This window comes from Apium graveolens, chromosome 6 (genome assembly GCF_009905375.1).
Source record: "Apium graveolens cultivar Ventura chromosome 6, ASM990537v1, whole genome shotgun sequence".
Classification (NCBI taxonomy): Eukaryota; Viridiplantae; Streptophyta; class Magnoliopsida; order Apiales; family Apiaceae; genus Apium; species Apium graveolens.
The window spans coordinates 50,269,153-50,282,393 of NC_133652.1; the positions used below are offsets into that span (position 1 = coordinate 50,269,153).

General features: G+C 36.8%; 1 protein-coding gene across 1 annotated transcript; it reads right to left on the reverse strand.

Moving 5' to 3' along the window:
- Positions 1-530: 530 nt before the first annotated feature.
- On the reverse strand, positions 531-1,205 carry LOC141665016 (uncharacterized). The gene has a single exon (XM_074470972.1). The coding sequence runs from the start codon at positions 1,203-1,205 to the stop codon at positions 531-533; it is 675 nt and encodes a 224-aa protein (XP_074327073.1).
- Positions 1,206-13,241: the final 12,036 nt, after the last annotated feature.

Below are 13,241 nucleotides of genomic sequence, written 5' to 3' on the forward strand. Positions count from 1 at the left end.
ATACGACTCAGTAATTAATAATACAAATAATCCTCAATCACAACTGAGTCCCACACAATTAATATTACATACAACACATAGTTGACAGAATATCCATCCAATCCCTAATATTACTAAACGAACTCAATTTACCGATATCAATAAAATGATCGGTTTTCAAATAAACTTTTGAAAATAATACATTTAAGTAAATATTTTCAGAAATTAATAAAGATCGATATAACACTCAATAATTAGCACATTACCATTTAATAACACAAACTCGTCAAATAGGAATAAAATATCCCCAATTTTATTCCTTCTAAATCAGAAAATCACATAAACATATTCAAATATTATTAATAATTCTGAAAATACGGGATATCACAGATTTTTTCATCTCCCAAAAAATCTTCTGGGTAAAACTTTTCAGCTAACTTGCAAATGTTCTCTATGTTGAAAGACCTGTAACCATCCCTATGATTTAGTGATGCACTTAAAATGAGAAGCTCCGTCATTTATTCACTGAATCTATTGTTTAGCTCCTGTAATTATTGATCTATGGCAGCTGTAAAGATTTCTACTCGGTAATGATGTTCCATTATCACCATTTGCTTTTGTTTTCCTTGTCGACGAAGAGATTTAAGCATATCAAAGTAGGGAGCATTCATATCTGTAATCAAGATAGTATGTCGTTCACAAAATAATCTCACATTTTCTAAGAGACTCTCCCAACCATCACTTCTCAATTTTTGAATCAACATCTTTGTAATAGAAACCAGATGCATGGCATTTAAAATATCTTGAGACTTTTGTTGTAATGCTCGACAAAGTAGATCAGTAATAACCATTATCTCCTTAACCACATGTAAAATAAACACAAATTCATAAGACATTAACATTTTAATAGCAATTAAAGCATCATCTCGTTGAGAAAAAGTTGTCCCTTGAGCAGCAACGTCAATTAAAACCGAGCGAGTAGCACCATACATTCTTATCAAACTACATATAGCAGTGAAATGTGAACTCCATCTAGTATCTCCGGGATGTTGTAATGTTCCAATTTGATTGAGACCTTTACCTGTTTGAATCTCTTCTATTTTCTTTAAATGTTCAATTTCAGCAATTTCAGCAATTGAGGCGGCAGAAGGTTCTTCATCTTCACAAGTAGTTGTTTGCTTCTTCTTGGGTTGAAAATAGGATGTAATCTCTTTTCTCTTACTCATATTTACGGATTAGATGCAAAGGTAGAGTAGATAAAGAGAGATTATATTAGGGATTGTAATTTTGTAACTTGTATGTATAGTGTGTATTGGGGGTTTTGGGACCGAGCAGAACAACTGAACAAGTATGTTCTGTTTTTAGACTTTAGTTTTAAGCATCTTTTTTTTTGTTTCAAATTGTACTATCTTTATCTTATATGTTTATTTATTAATTATTAAGATTATTGAACAAATTCCATGATTTCCATCTAATCAATATTATTTTGAATGAAATAATTAACAAAATCAATAAAATTTTGTATAATCAATTCTCAATTTCAATTTTTTTTTTAAATCTAGGGGGACCAAAAAAAATTTTGATAGTAAATTTTAAAATTTTATATTAAAATTTTGGGGTTATTCCGCAGTTGGCGAGGACCGGGGCTCCCTTCGGTCCCCCTAGTTCCTCCCCTGTTGTTGGGGAATTCTGATAGTCAAGATGATGAAGGTGATGAGCAGTTGTAATATTTGAATGCTTCTCCCTGGTAGCGGAAGATGGATATGCCTTTTGAATCTCTTGGAATGGAGGAGCTGAACAAATCTCCAAAGCGCCTCAAGTCATCTATTGAGGAAGCTCCTATACTTGAGCTTAAACCATCGCCTGAACACTTAAGGTATGCTTTTTTAGGTGATGCATCTACTTTTCCTGTTATTATTGCATCTGGCCTTTCAGGTAGTGATGAGGAAAAACTCTTAAGAATTCTGAGAGAGTTTAAATCGGCAATTGGATGGACGATAGCAGATATTAAGGGAATCAACCCTTCTTATTGCATGCACAAAATTATGCTAGAGGAAGGTAGCAAGCCTACTGTTGAGCAACATAGATGGCTTAATATAATCATGAAAGAAGTTATGAAGAAGGAAATTCTCAAGTGGCTAGATGACAGTTTTTGGGTGAATCCGGTTCAGTGTGTATCAAAGAAAGAATGTATCATCGTTGTTGCTAATGAGAAGAATGAGCTCATTCCTACTCGAACAGTCACGGGGTGGAGAGTTTGCATGGATTACAGGAAGCTGAACAAGGCCACGAGAAAGGATCACTTCCCTCTGCCTTTTATTGATCAGATGCTCGACAGGTTGGCTGGGCATGAGTACTACTATCTTCTGGATGGCTATTCGGGCTATAATCATATTTGTATCGCTCCAGAAGATTAGGAAAAAACTACCTTCACTTGTCCATTTGGTACTTTCGCTTTCAGAAGAGTTTCTTTTGGGATGTGTGGATCACCTACCACATTTCAGATATGCATGATGGCTATCTTCTATGACATGATTGGTCAAAATATGGAGGTATTCATGGATAATTTCTCTTTGTTTGGCGATTTATTTAATGAGTGCTTGCGGAATCTTGGCAACGTTCTTAAAAGGTGTGTTGAGACCAATATGGTTCTCAACTGAGAGAAATGTCACTTTAAGGTGCGACAGGGCATTATTTTTGGTCACAAGGTCTCTAGTAAAGGTCTTGAAGTGGACAAAGCCAAGGTGGGGGTCATTGAAAATCTGCCTCTACCAATTTCTGTTAAGGGAGTTCGTAGCTTTCTTGGTCATGCGGGTTTCTATAGGCGGTTCATCAAGGACTTCTCAAAAATCTCTAAACCCTTGTGCAATCTTAAGGAGATGATGTCCCGTTCAAGTTTGATGACAGATGCCTAGTTGCTTTTGAGTTCTTGAAGAAGAGTTTGATCACGACACCTGTCACAACTACACCTGATTGGAATGAACCTTTTGAGATGATGTGCGATGCAAGTGACTATGCAGTTGGAGCAGTTTTTGGGAAGAAAAGAACAATATATTTCATGTGGTCTACTATGCTAATAAGACCCTCAATGGTGCTCAACTGAACTATACTACTACTGAGAAAGAACTTTTGGACATTGTCTACGGTTTTGAGAAGTTTCGATATTATTTGTTTGGGACGGAGGTGACGGTTTTCACTGATCACGCTGTAATTCGATATCTCGTCTCGAAGAAAGACTCGAAGCCTAGATTGATTAGATGGGTTCTTTTGCTTCGGGAGTTTGAATTAGAGATCAATGACAGAAAAGGTACTGAAAATTAAGTCGTTGGTCATTTTTCTCGTTTGGAAGATCCAAGTGCGACTTCACAGGATAAGACATTGATAATTGAGTCTTTTCCCGATGAGCAGCTGTTTGGAGTGCAAGAGGAAGAACCATGGTGTGCAGACATTGTGAACTACCTTGTGAGTAATATTATGCCTCCAGACTTGTCGTACGCTCAAAGGAAGAAGTTTTTTCATGAGGTGAAGTGGTACATGTGGGATGAACCATATTTGTTTAGGCAAGGAGCTGACCAAATCACGAGGAGATGTATTCCGTATAACAAAGTAGGGGGAATCTTGCGAGACTGTCATTCAATTGTTTATGGAGGCCATTATGGTGGAGAGAAGACAGCAGCTCGTGTCCTTCAAGCGGGATTCTTCTGGCCTATATTGTTTAAGGATGCGCATCACTTTGCTTTAAAGTATGATCGATGCCAGTGTGTGGGTAATATGTCCAAGAGGGATGAGATGCCTCTTAATGTGCTTCTCGAGGTTGAAGTCTTTGATGTTTGTGGAATCGACTTCATGGGGCCGTTTATCTCATCTTGCAATAATCAGTTTATCTTGTTGGCGGTCGATTATGTGTCGAAATGGGTTGAAGTCAAGGCTTTACCGATAAATGATGCGAAGGTAGTGCTTAATTTTCTTCATAAGCAGATATTCACATGATTTGGGACTCCAAGAGTCATAATCAATGACGAGGAATTGTATATTTGCAATCATAAGTTCACTGCCATAATACAAGGGTATAATGTGAATCATCACATTGCTACAGCCTACCATCCTCAGACTAATGGTCAAGCTGAGGTGTCTAACAGAGAGATCAAGCATATTCTAGAAAAAGTGGTGTGTTCATCAAGGAAGGATTGGTCTTTGAAGCTTGATGAAGTTGTTTGGGCATATTAAACATCATACAAGACTCCATTGGAAATGTCGCCATTTCAGTTGGTTTATGGTAAGGGGTGTCATTTGTCTGTGGAGCTTGAACATAAAGTGTATTGGGCGTTGAAGAAGTTAAACCTTGATTTGGATGTAGCTGGTAAGAAAAGAATGCTTCAATTGAATGAACCCGACGAATTTCAACTTCATGCGTATGAAAACAACAAAATGTACAAGGAGAAAGTCAAGAGGTGGCACTATAGGGGTCTAGTGCTCAAATCATTTGTGCCTGGTCAACAAGTTTTGTTATTTAACTCTCGTCTCCGTCTTTTTTCTGGAAAATTGAAGTCGAGATGGTCCGGGCCTTTCATAATCAAAACTGTATTTCCGCATGGAGCTGTGGAGATTTTTGAGAATGATCCAGGACAAGCATTCAAAGTAAATGGTCAGAGGTTAAAGCACTACTATGGGGAAATGGGAAACCGTGAGGTGGGTAGTTCCGTTTTATTATCTACTTGATCTCGAGATTCTACGTCAAGCTAATGACGTAAACCAAGCGCTACTTGGGAGGCAACCCAAGTTTGTTGTACATTAGTAGGTAGAGGAAGTAGAAAGAAAAGAAAAAAACACAAAAAAATCAGGAAAAAAAATTTCAGGGCCAACTACAGTAGCACGGCGCACCCGCGCTGTGAAGCGAGGCGGCCGCGCTGATTTTCCAGAAACTGCGCGCGCCCGCGCTGCCTGGAGGGGGCCGCGCTGAAATGTCAAAAGCACGGCGCGCCCACGATAAGGTAGCGCGCGGCCGCGCTGTCCCTATATTCGAAAAAAAATAGCAGGAAATAAGAAAAAATCGGGGACTTTATTCCAAATTCAATTCCCACCCAATTTTTACTCTTCCACATCTCAAATTTCCCTCTCCAAATCAAAACCAATATTCCCATTATTCCCATAATCAATTCCCACTCCTTTTCCATAACTAATTCTCTCCCAATCTCCTATATATACATACACTTATACACAAACTTCTCCATCACTTCTCAAAACTCTCAAACACACAAATCTCTCTTACAAACTTCTATTCTCTCAAATTTATTCAATCTCAATGGCACCAAAAAGACAGCGAACTCAAGTAAGCAGCAGCACGACTGATTCTTCGAGTGCAGGTGGTGTGTAGCCTAGACTTTCAACTCCCGAGGCTGAGGCGGAGTATGTGAGGCTACTTTCGAATCCTATAGCCAAAGAGCATGGTTTTATGCCATCAGGGAAAGATAGTAAGTTGTTGGAGATGATTTTGGAGTTAGGCTGGGTTGCTTTTTGTGAGACACCCGCTGCTATACCCATGAGTGTGGTGCATGAGTTTTATGTTAATGCTAAGGTGGGGAAGAACGGTTCATGATGGTTAGGGGGATGACGGTGGAGTATAGTGTTGAGGCTATTCGTAGGGTGATTGAGCATCCCGAGAGGAGGCTGGAGCAGGGGAACTGGAACGAGAAGACTCCGGGTGAGTTTAACTTGGATTTGATTGTTGCTTCCCTGTGTGTGCCTGAGACTCATTGGAAGTTCAAGAAGGGCACGAATGAGTATGCCACGTTCCCTGCTTCATGCATGAACAGGTTTGCACGTGCATGGAATTCTTTTATTTGTGCTAACATCATGCCATCTTCTCACGTGCATGAGATTACTGTGAAGCGTGCGCGTTTATTATGGGGGATTGTTCAAGGAGACTATGTGGATCTTGGGATGGTTATCTGTGATGCCCTCCAAACCCGGGGTCTAGATTTGGGGGTCACTAGCCACTAAACTATAATAAAATAATCACAGCGAAATAATGTAATAAATATGACCCCTTGCATGCAACTGGATCGATCACAGGTTATAGTATGGAACAGGCACTAATACAAACCAACTGTTATTACAAACCATAAGTCTAATTAGTTTTACAATTTATTCAAATTTTATTACAAACCTCTAGACTAGTTAAGCGTTCCAACTGTCTACCTGGAAAACACACCAAACTATCTACAAGCACTTGACTATTGCTCAAACCTAGAACTCAAGCCTGCTCTGGCTTAACTGAAAGATTAGATTAATAAACAAGTATGAGCGAAGAGATGCTCAGCAAGTAATATAAAGTTTGTAAGTGAACAACAATAACAATGTATGAGTAAAAATCAAAGCTGATATAAACTTTAAAGTTTAAGCGACATTTTAATCAAACACAATTATGCACTATGTTGTTCCTGATGATCAGTCACGAAACAGCACCAGTATCCCGCAACCATACCATAAATATAGGTATCGATATCCCGCAGCCATACCGTACCTATTGGATATCCATAAAAAGGCGTATACTCGCCTAACAAGATATTACACTTTTGTATAATAGCTCACGTTGGACCGGTGCCTCGGCTCTTACGCTAACCAATAATTAATTCATAAAATAAATTTTGATTAAAGAAGTCGGATCAATGACATCCTTGTCCATTCAACTCCCCATGTCACATGGCCCAGAGTTATCTCAACAACTGATGGCGAAATAACTAGAACAATTAGTTATTCGCTAATCTCAATTCAAAGTTTCAGTGTATAGAGTATATCTGGATAGTATAGTTATTCACTATCTATCAAATCAAAGGATTGGTTCTTGCAGAATGATTGCTAGAATAAAAGAATGTCAATAAATATAGGAGTACTGATATTCAATGTGCTATCAGAGTATTTATAAATAGTTCTTATATTTTGAATATGTAAAACAGTAAGCTATTCTGAATTTAGAATAGGGGAGAATACTTGCCTGGTATGCTCACTAACTTTTCACTAAAACCCTGGCTTATAGCTGCTGGCTATCAACTCCGTCTAGCACTTGACCACACTCCTTGCTACTCGATTTTATAAACAAAAGGACTATCTTAATTGACAAAACCAAACTCAATCGACGTAACTATACGTCTTGACATCTACCCGATCGTTTCTAACTAAGCATGGTATTTTAAACTGTAAACAGATAGCATGCATATCACATAGCACGCAATCATGGTATTCGTATAACACGTAATCACATAATTCATGTAATACATAAGTCAGATCGTTAAAAGATATATCTCAGTGAGTTCAGAATGAAAATCAGGTCATTAATAATATTTATCGATCAGATATCGAGTCAAACTGATACACAAATCAAATGACATTGCAAGACAAAAGAAATTAGGACTCAAAAGTATTTTTATTGAAAGCACAATATTTTTCTGAGTCTGTACGCGTTCGTTTCGTATTAAACGGACGAACGGTTTAATTATTAAGAATAAAATAAGAAATAAATGGAAATAAATCAATTAATAATAATATTAATTGACTTTTAAATACCAAAATATAATTTTTAAAAGTCTAAAAATAATTTTTAGGAATTATTTGAATTAATTATAAATAATTTACATTTATTTAACTATTTATAAATAAAATTATTTGATTAATTAATTTTTAATCAATTAATTAAATTCATAAATACTTAACTAAAATGAATTATAAATAATTAAATCAAATTGTATTTTTGAAAATAATTAAAGAAAATAATTTTAGGAATTTAAAATAATTAAGAAAATAATTTTTAGAATTTAAAATAATTATTAAATAAATTTTGAAATTAAAATAATTTATTTTTAGAATTTAGAAATGATTTTTGAAATAACATAAAAAGGAAAATAGCAGAAACAAGTTTTTGAAATTAAGTTTGGGGAAACAGGAATCAAAATCGGGTCAACAAAAATAATCCATCGGGTCACCAAGAACTCAGGCGGGTTGGGGAAGAACACCGCCGGAGTTCTGGGTTTTCCAGAATCCGGCCGGTGGCTCGCCAACGCCGGCCGAGTTCCGACAGCCACAAAACCACCCTAAACGATACGGTTTAAACCGTATCTTGCCTCCAAATCATTCCTTGATTCCCCAGCAACACAATCCATCCGACGGCAGCTGTCAACAACCCGCAGTTCATCTTCTCCGGCAAATCTCAACACTAAGTCCGGCAACCCAATCGGAGAACTCCGATTTCAACCAAATCGGTACCAAAACTCTAGTTTTCGGTATCAAAATGAAGCCCAGAACAATTAAAAACTAACTCAATCATCAAACAGCATCAAGAACATCACTATAGTCCAGAAAATCGAATTAAAAAAAATTGAAAACTTAAAACTCCAACTTACTCAAATCGGAATCAAAATTAACGAAACAAGATGCTAAACCGTTTCTTGCAATCCCAGGAATAATTATCCATCAACAAAAACATCAAACGATTACTCTAGCATCAAAACAAATTTAAATAACAAAATTATAAAAAAATGAAATAGCAGTATAATTCAACTTTGCTAACGATGTTTATGTCAAAAGATAGAGCGTGAAGAGAGTTTTAATTCGACTATTCGAACTTCAAAAACGGGATTCAGAATCATATGAAACTAGTGGATCGATCTATAGAGGTTCAAGAACACCCCCACACCCCCTTTTCTATTTTCTGAAATTTTTTTTTATATATATATTTTTAGAAAATTCTGAAAATAAAATGAATAAAATAAATATAATATGGTATTTATATTTTTACAAAAATTATTCCCCAAAATAAATTAAGGGTGTTTTTATCCCCTAATTATAATAATTAGGGTCCCAAAATAATAATTACGGGGAATATTTTAAAAACGATAAAATACAAAATTAATGTCAAAATTTTCCAAAAATTGCGAATAATTCGAAAATGCAAAGATACTGGGTATTTGAAATACAAATAATTTTATAAAAATAAAAACACGGATTTTGTGGGGTTTGTCGTCCCGGTCCGTTGATTTTTGAAAAACAGAAATGATCCCTAAATTACCAGAAAAACCCGAAAACACCTAAAATACATTCAATCGCGCACAAATTGAAATAAAACGAGTACCATAATAAAGACGCTTATTAAACACGTGTCCCGCTTGCAGATAGATTCATATAATTGCAGTTTAACACATATTATCCAATCGAAAATTTTCTGGCCCGCACAGAAACACACATAACAACTGTAACATCTAATATCATGGCAATAATCACCCTAAATTTATAAAACACATAATATTTATTTATTTAACATATAATATTCACATAATTTTCCCGGATATTACATTATCCATCAGGGTATTCTGAGGTTCTTGCAAGGGAGTACTACGGGTTCGATACCCTATGCGTCCATTGTGACGAAGTTGTGTGTGGCGGTTGGCGTTCATTGGCCTGCACATGAGCAGCTGCAGCTCCCTAGTGCTCTGATCGATAGTTTGACACTGTTGAATATGACATAGTGGTATGGTGGGAAGCCCGATCCTAAAGGGCTTGGATATTCTTATGACCATCTGCTAGGTGGAAGGCCAGCGGATCAGACTTATGCCGGTGGGACTTCGCAGGCTCGTCGAGCAGCATAGAGAGCTCAGTTGGGAGAGGAGGCTGGTCCTTCGGGATCGCAGCAGCAGCAGCAGGAGGAAGCACAGGGTAGTGCTAGTTTGAGTACGACGCAGTATAGGCGTTTAGCTAGGAGGATGGATGCGATGCATGATATCCATAGCAGGTTTGCACATGACCTCACCCAGGTATTGGGGACTGCATTCAGAGCCACAGGAGTTGACATCCAGTGGCCAGTATTCGGTGAGAATTCTGTGTATCCACCTCCAGACACTCCTGACACTCCACCCCTTGAGGGTGATGACCCTGTTTCTGATTAGGTATGCCTGATTCCTTGCTATTACCTTCACTGAGGACAGTGAATATTTTAAGTTTGAGGGTAGTAGTTAAGGATTATGTGTTTTGTGTGAGTCGCAAATAGTTTGCATATTCATGCTAGTTTAGTTCATATAGTTGCATATTTGCCATGAAGTAGTTTTTTTATTTTTGTAGTTTTTATGATAGTTGTTGCATACAGTTTCATGTATTTGCATAATAACATGATCCATTAGATGATTTTTCCGATTGATTTATGATATTGATGCCAGTGTAGTGATGTCGTGCTTAGTAATGTTAAGTCGTATCGAGTTGATTTGTATGGTAGAGACAATTATATTTCACTAAGTCTTATAGGTTAATTGACGGCTAGATCATGGTCATGGTTTATTTGTTTGTCGAAGTTTAATCGCTTGTTTATATTTAGAATTTAGGATATCCTCTTAATGATAAAATAACATGGATATTTAAAAAAATTGGAGAAAATTGGATTTTATTGCTAGTTGTTGTGGCTAGGTGTCAAATGGCTAGTAGCCAGCTCATTTTATATGAGTAGTCTAGGGTTGAATGAGATGGAGCGAAACGCACTCGTTCAGAAATTTGTGGAAAAGGAAAAAAAGAAAAAAAAAGTATGTGTTTATGTATAATTGATCACGATTGGGCTCTTTAATACTCGAGTTATTAAGTTCTTAGGGGACTTTGTGACTAGTGACCTAAGGCTTATTATAGTCTGAGATCCAATAACCTGACGCTCGCTACATGGGTATTATTGTATAAGTCTTTTGTGGACCTCACTCATTGCACGGTCAAATAAGCATATTTGTGTTGTTCACGTGTTAGCAATAAAAGCTTGGATCCATGTAAAACTTCGATATAAAAATTAAAGTGTTATTAGTTATTTTGAGTTTAGCTTTTATTCTATTTATAGCCTTGCGATTGCTTTGATGAGTAGTGAGTCTTGATTATTGATCTAGTTATCGTAGTATATCTGTAAGCATTTGCACACACACACGTTTATGGGTTGTAAGTTGATTTGTGGGGATTTATTGATCTTTATGCGAATAACTGCATTTGTTGAGATGTTGCATATTGATTGGTTTAGTTATTCTATGGTGATCGTTGCATTCATATAGTTGCATTCATGCATTTTTATTTCTTGTTCTTTGAGTCTGTTATGCTTGAGGACAAGCATAGGTTTAAGTTTGGGGGTATGTTGAGTGGCATTTATGACACTTTATAACGCTCCGTAAAGCTTTGAATTGGTGTTTTGCACTCAAGTTGTTAGTGTTTATAACGTGTTTTTGTAGTGTTTTTGCATTTCAGGCATTTATCAGGAATACAGGTGAATTAGCATTATTTTGATGCTAATATGGTGTTAGGATGATGTCCAGAATAAAAGCTCGTGAAAAGACCAACTCAAATCAGCAAGAAAAGAAGAAGTCGGAAAATTCTCCAGAGAGTCAGCGCGCCCGCGCCCAAAGAACATAAACTCAGCGCGCCCGTGCTGGTCAAGCGCGCGGTCTCGCCAGGTCGAGATAAAAGAATCCTGATTCTCTTGTGATTCTGATTGATGGACTTCTACTCTGCATGGGCTGCTATATAAATATAACTTATGTTCATTTTTCATAACAAGACGTACCAGAGCTTAAGGAGAAGGTGTAAGAAGAACATAGAGCACAATTCAACCAAGGCGAAGAAGATCTAGTTTATACATGTGATTCTTTGTTTTAAGTTGTAACTTTGGATGCTAGTTTTCTTATTCGTGAACTTGTACTCTTGTTTCGTACTTGGTTTATTATTTATTCAATATAAAGACTACGTTTATTATACCATGTATTCATCGGAACCCACGTTGATGATGAGTCCGATTATGGGCTAATCATTATCATGGGGTTCCAACGGATTTATTTATGGATTTCTTTAGTTAATTTGTTTCGATGCCTTAGTGTGTGGTGATTATATGATAACCTAGTATTGGTTGTGCTTATTCGTCTTATGAGCGTCGCGAACTTATAAGATAATGTGATAATCTTTAATAAAGCGAAAGTGAATTTAAGGGTTTAGAACTTGCCATGCTAGCATAGGTTCATGTATTTGTTATGCATGATTCATAGATAATTTTAACCATCTTACTTGCCCTATGTAATCACGATAGATAACTTGTGCATTAAACCGTTATGTTTTAAAATTCTATAGACATATAGGGTCTCAATATAATTGGTGTCTATTCAGCTTCTATCTCTTTTGTGGATGTCTGGTAGTATGATATTCGTACAACGAAAGTTGGAGTTTATCATTTTTGTATTATCTGATTAGTGTCATCACCATTACATGCTAAGGTTAAGAATGAAAAGGCTATTAAATGAAGTATTTAATGAAGTTAGAATCCCATGTTTGTGTCAGATAGTATTCAACTCTCTTTACTCTCTTAGTTAATGTTCTTTAGTATAATCTCTTAGTTAATCTTAGTTATAAACAATCTCACTTTGTGATTCGTCTTAGCATTGGACAATAACCATACCATTGTTGCATAGATACATTGATTAAAGTTAACCTAAACCAGTCCCTGTGGGAACGAACTAGAATTAATTCTACATTACTTGCGAACGCGTATACTTGCGTGTAATTATCGCACGTGTTTTCGCCCTAACAGCCTGGTTGCAAATTCTTCCAGGATCAATAGACCAACATTCCAGTGTCTGTTGTGGGCTATTGAGTACACCAGATTCTGCACCATACTTGAGATGTTGTCATACCCTGTCTTCCTGCATGTGAAGGCCCTCACTACAAAATCAAATACAAAGGACCATTATTTCCATAAGTTTGTCATGTTCAAGCTTGACAAGTTGATTCTCCCACCATATTTGATGAAGCCCATAAACTCAGTCAATTCATCCTGGGTTGGCACCTCCACTAAGTTTGTAGTTGGAAGACCCAAGGCTATGTTCACATCTTGCTCATCAAACTCTATTTGTTGGCCTCCAACTGAGCAAGTTATCACCAGAGATACAGTGTTGTCATTCATAACAGTCATTACCACAGCTGTTGTCCAAAATTCATGTAGAACATCCAAGTACAACACTGGGTTAGTAGTTAAATCCCCTACAAGGTAGGATTCAGACAAGAATTTTAAAAACCCCTTAAAACTATCAAGGGCTTGGTTATCATCAGTAAAAGCTAGGTAGTTTGTTCCTTTCTCTGGGATAGTTGCTCTAACAACATTGAGTGTCATTGTTGTTTAGTAAGAGTGAATGGGTAAGAAAAATTAGTGAGAAAGGAGTGAAAACGAGGGAGAAATCAGTTTTGGATTGAAAAGCTAGGTCACTTGAGAT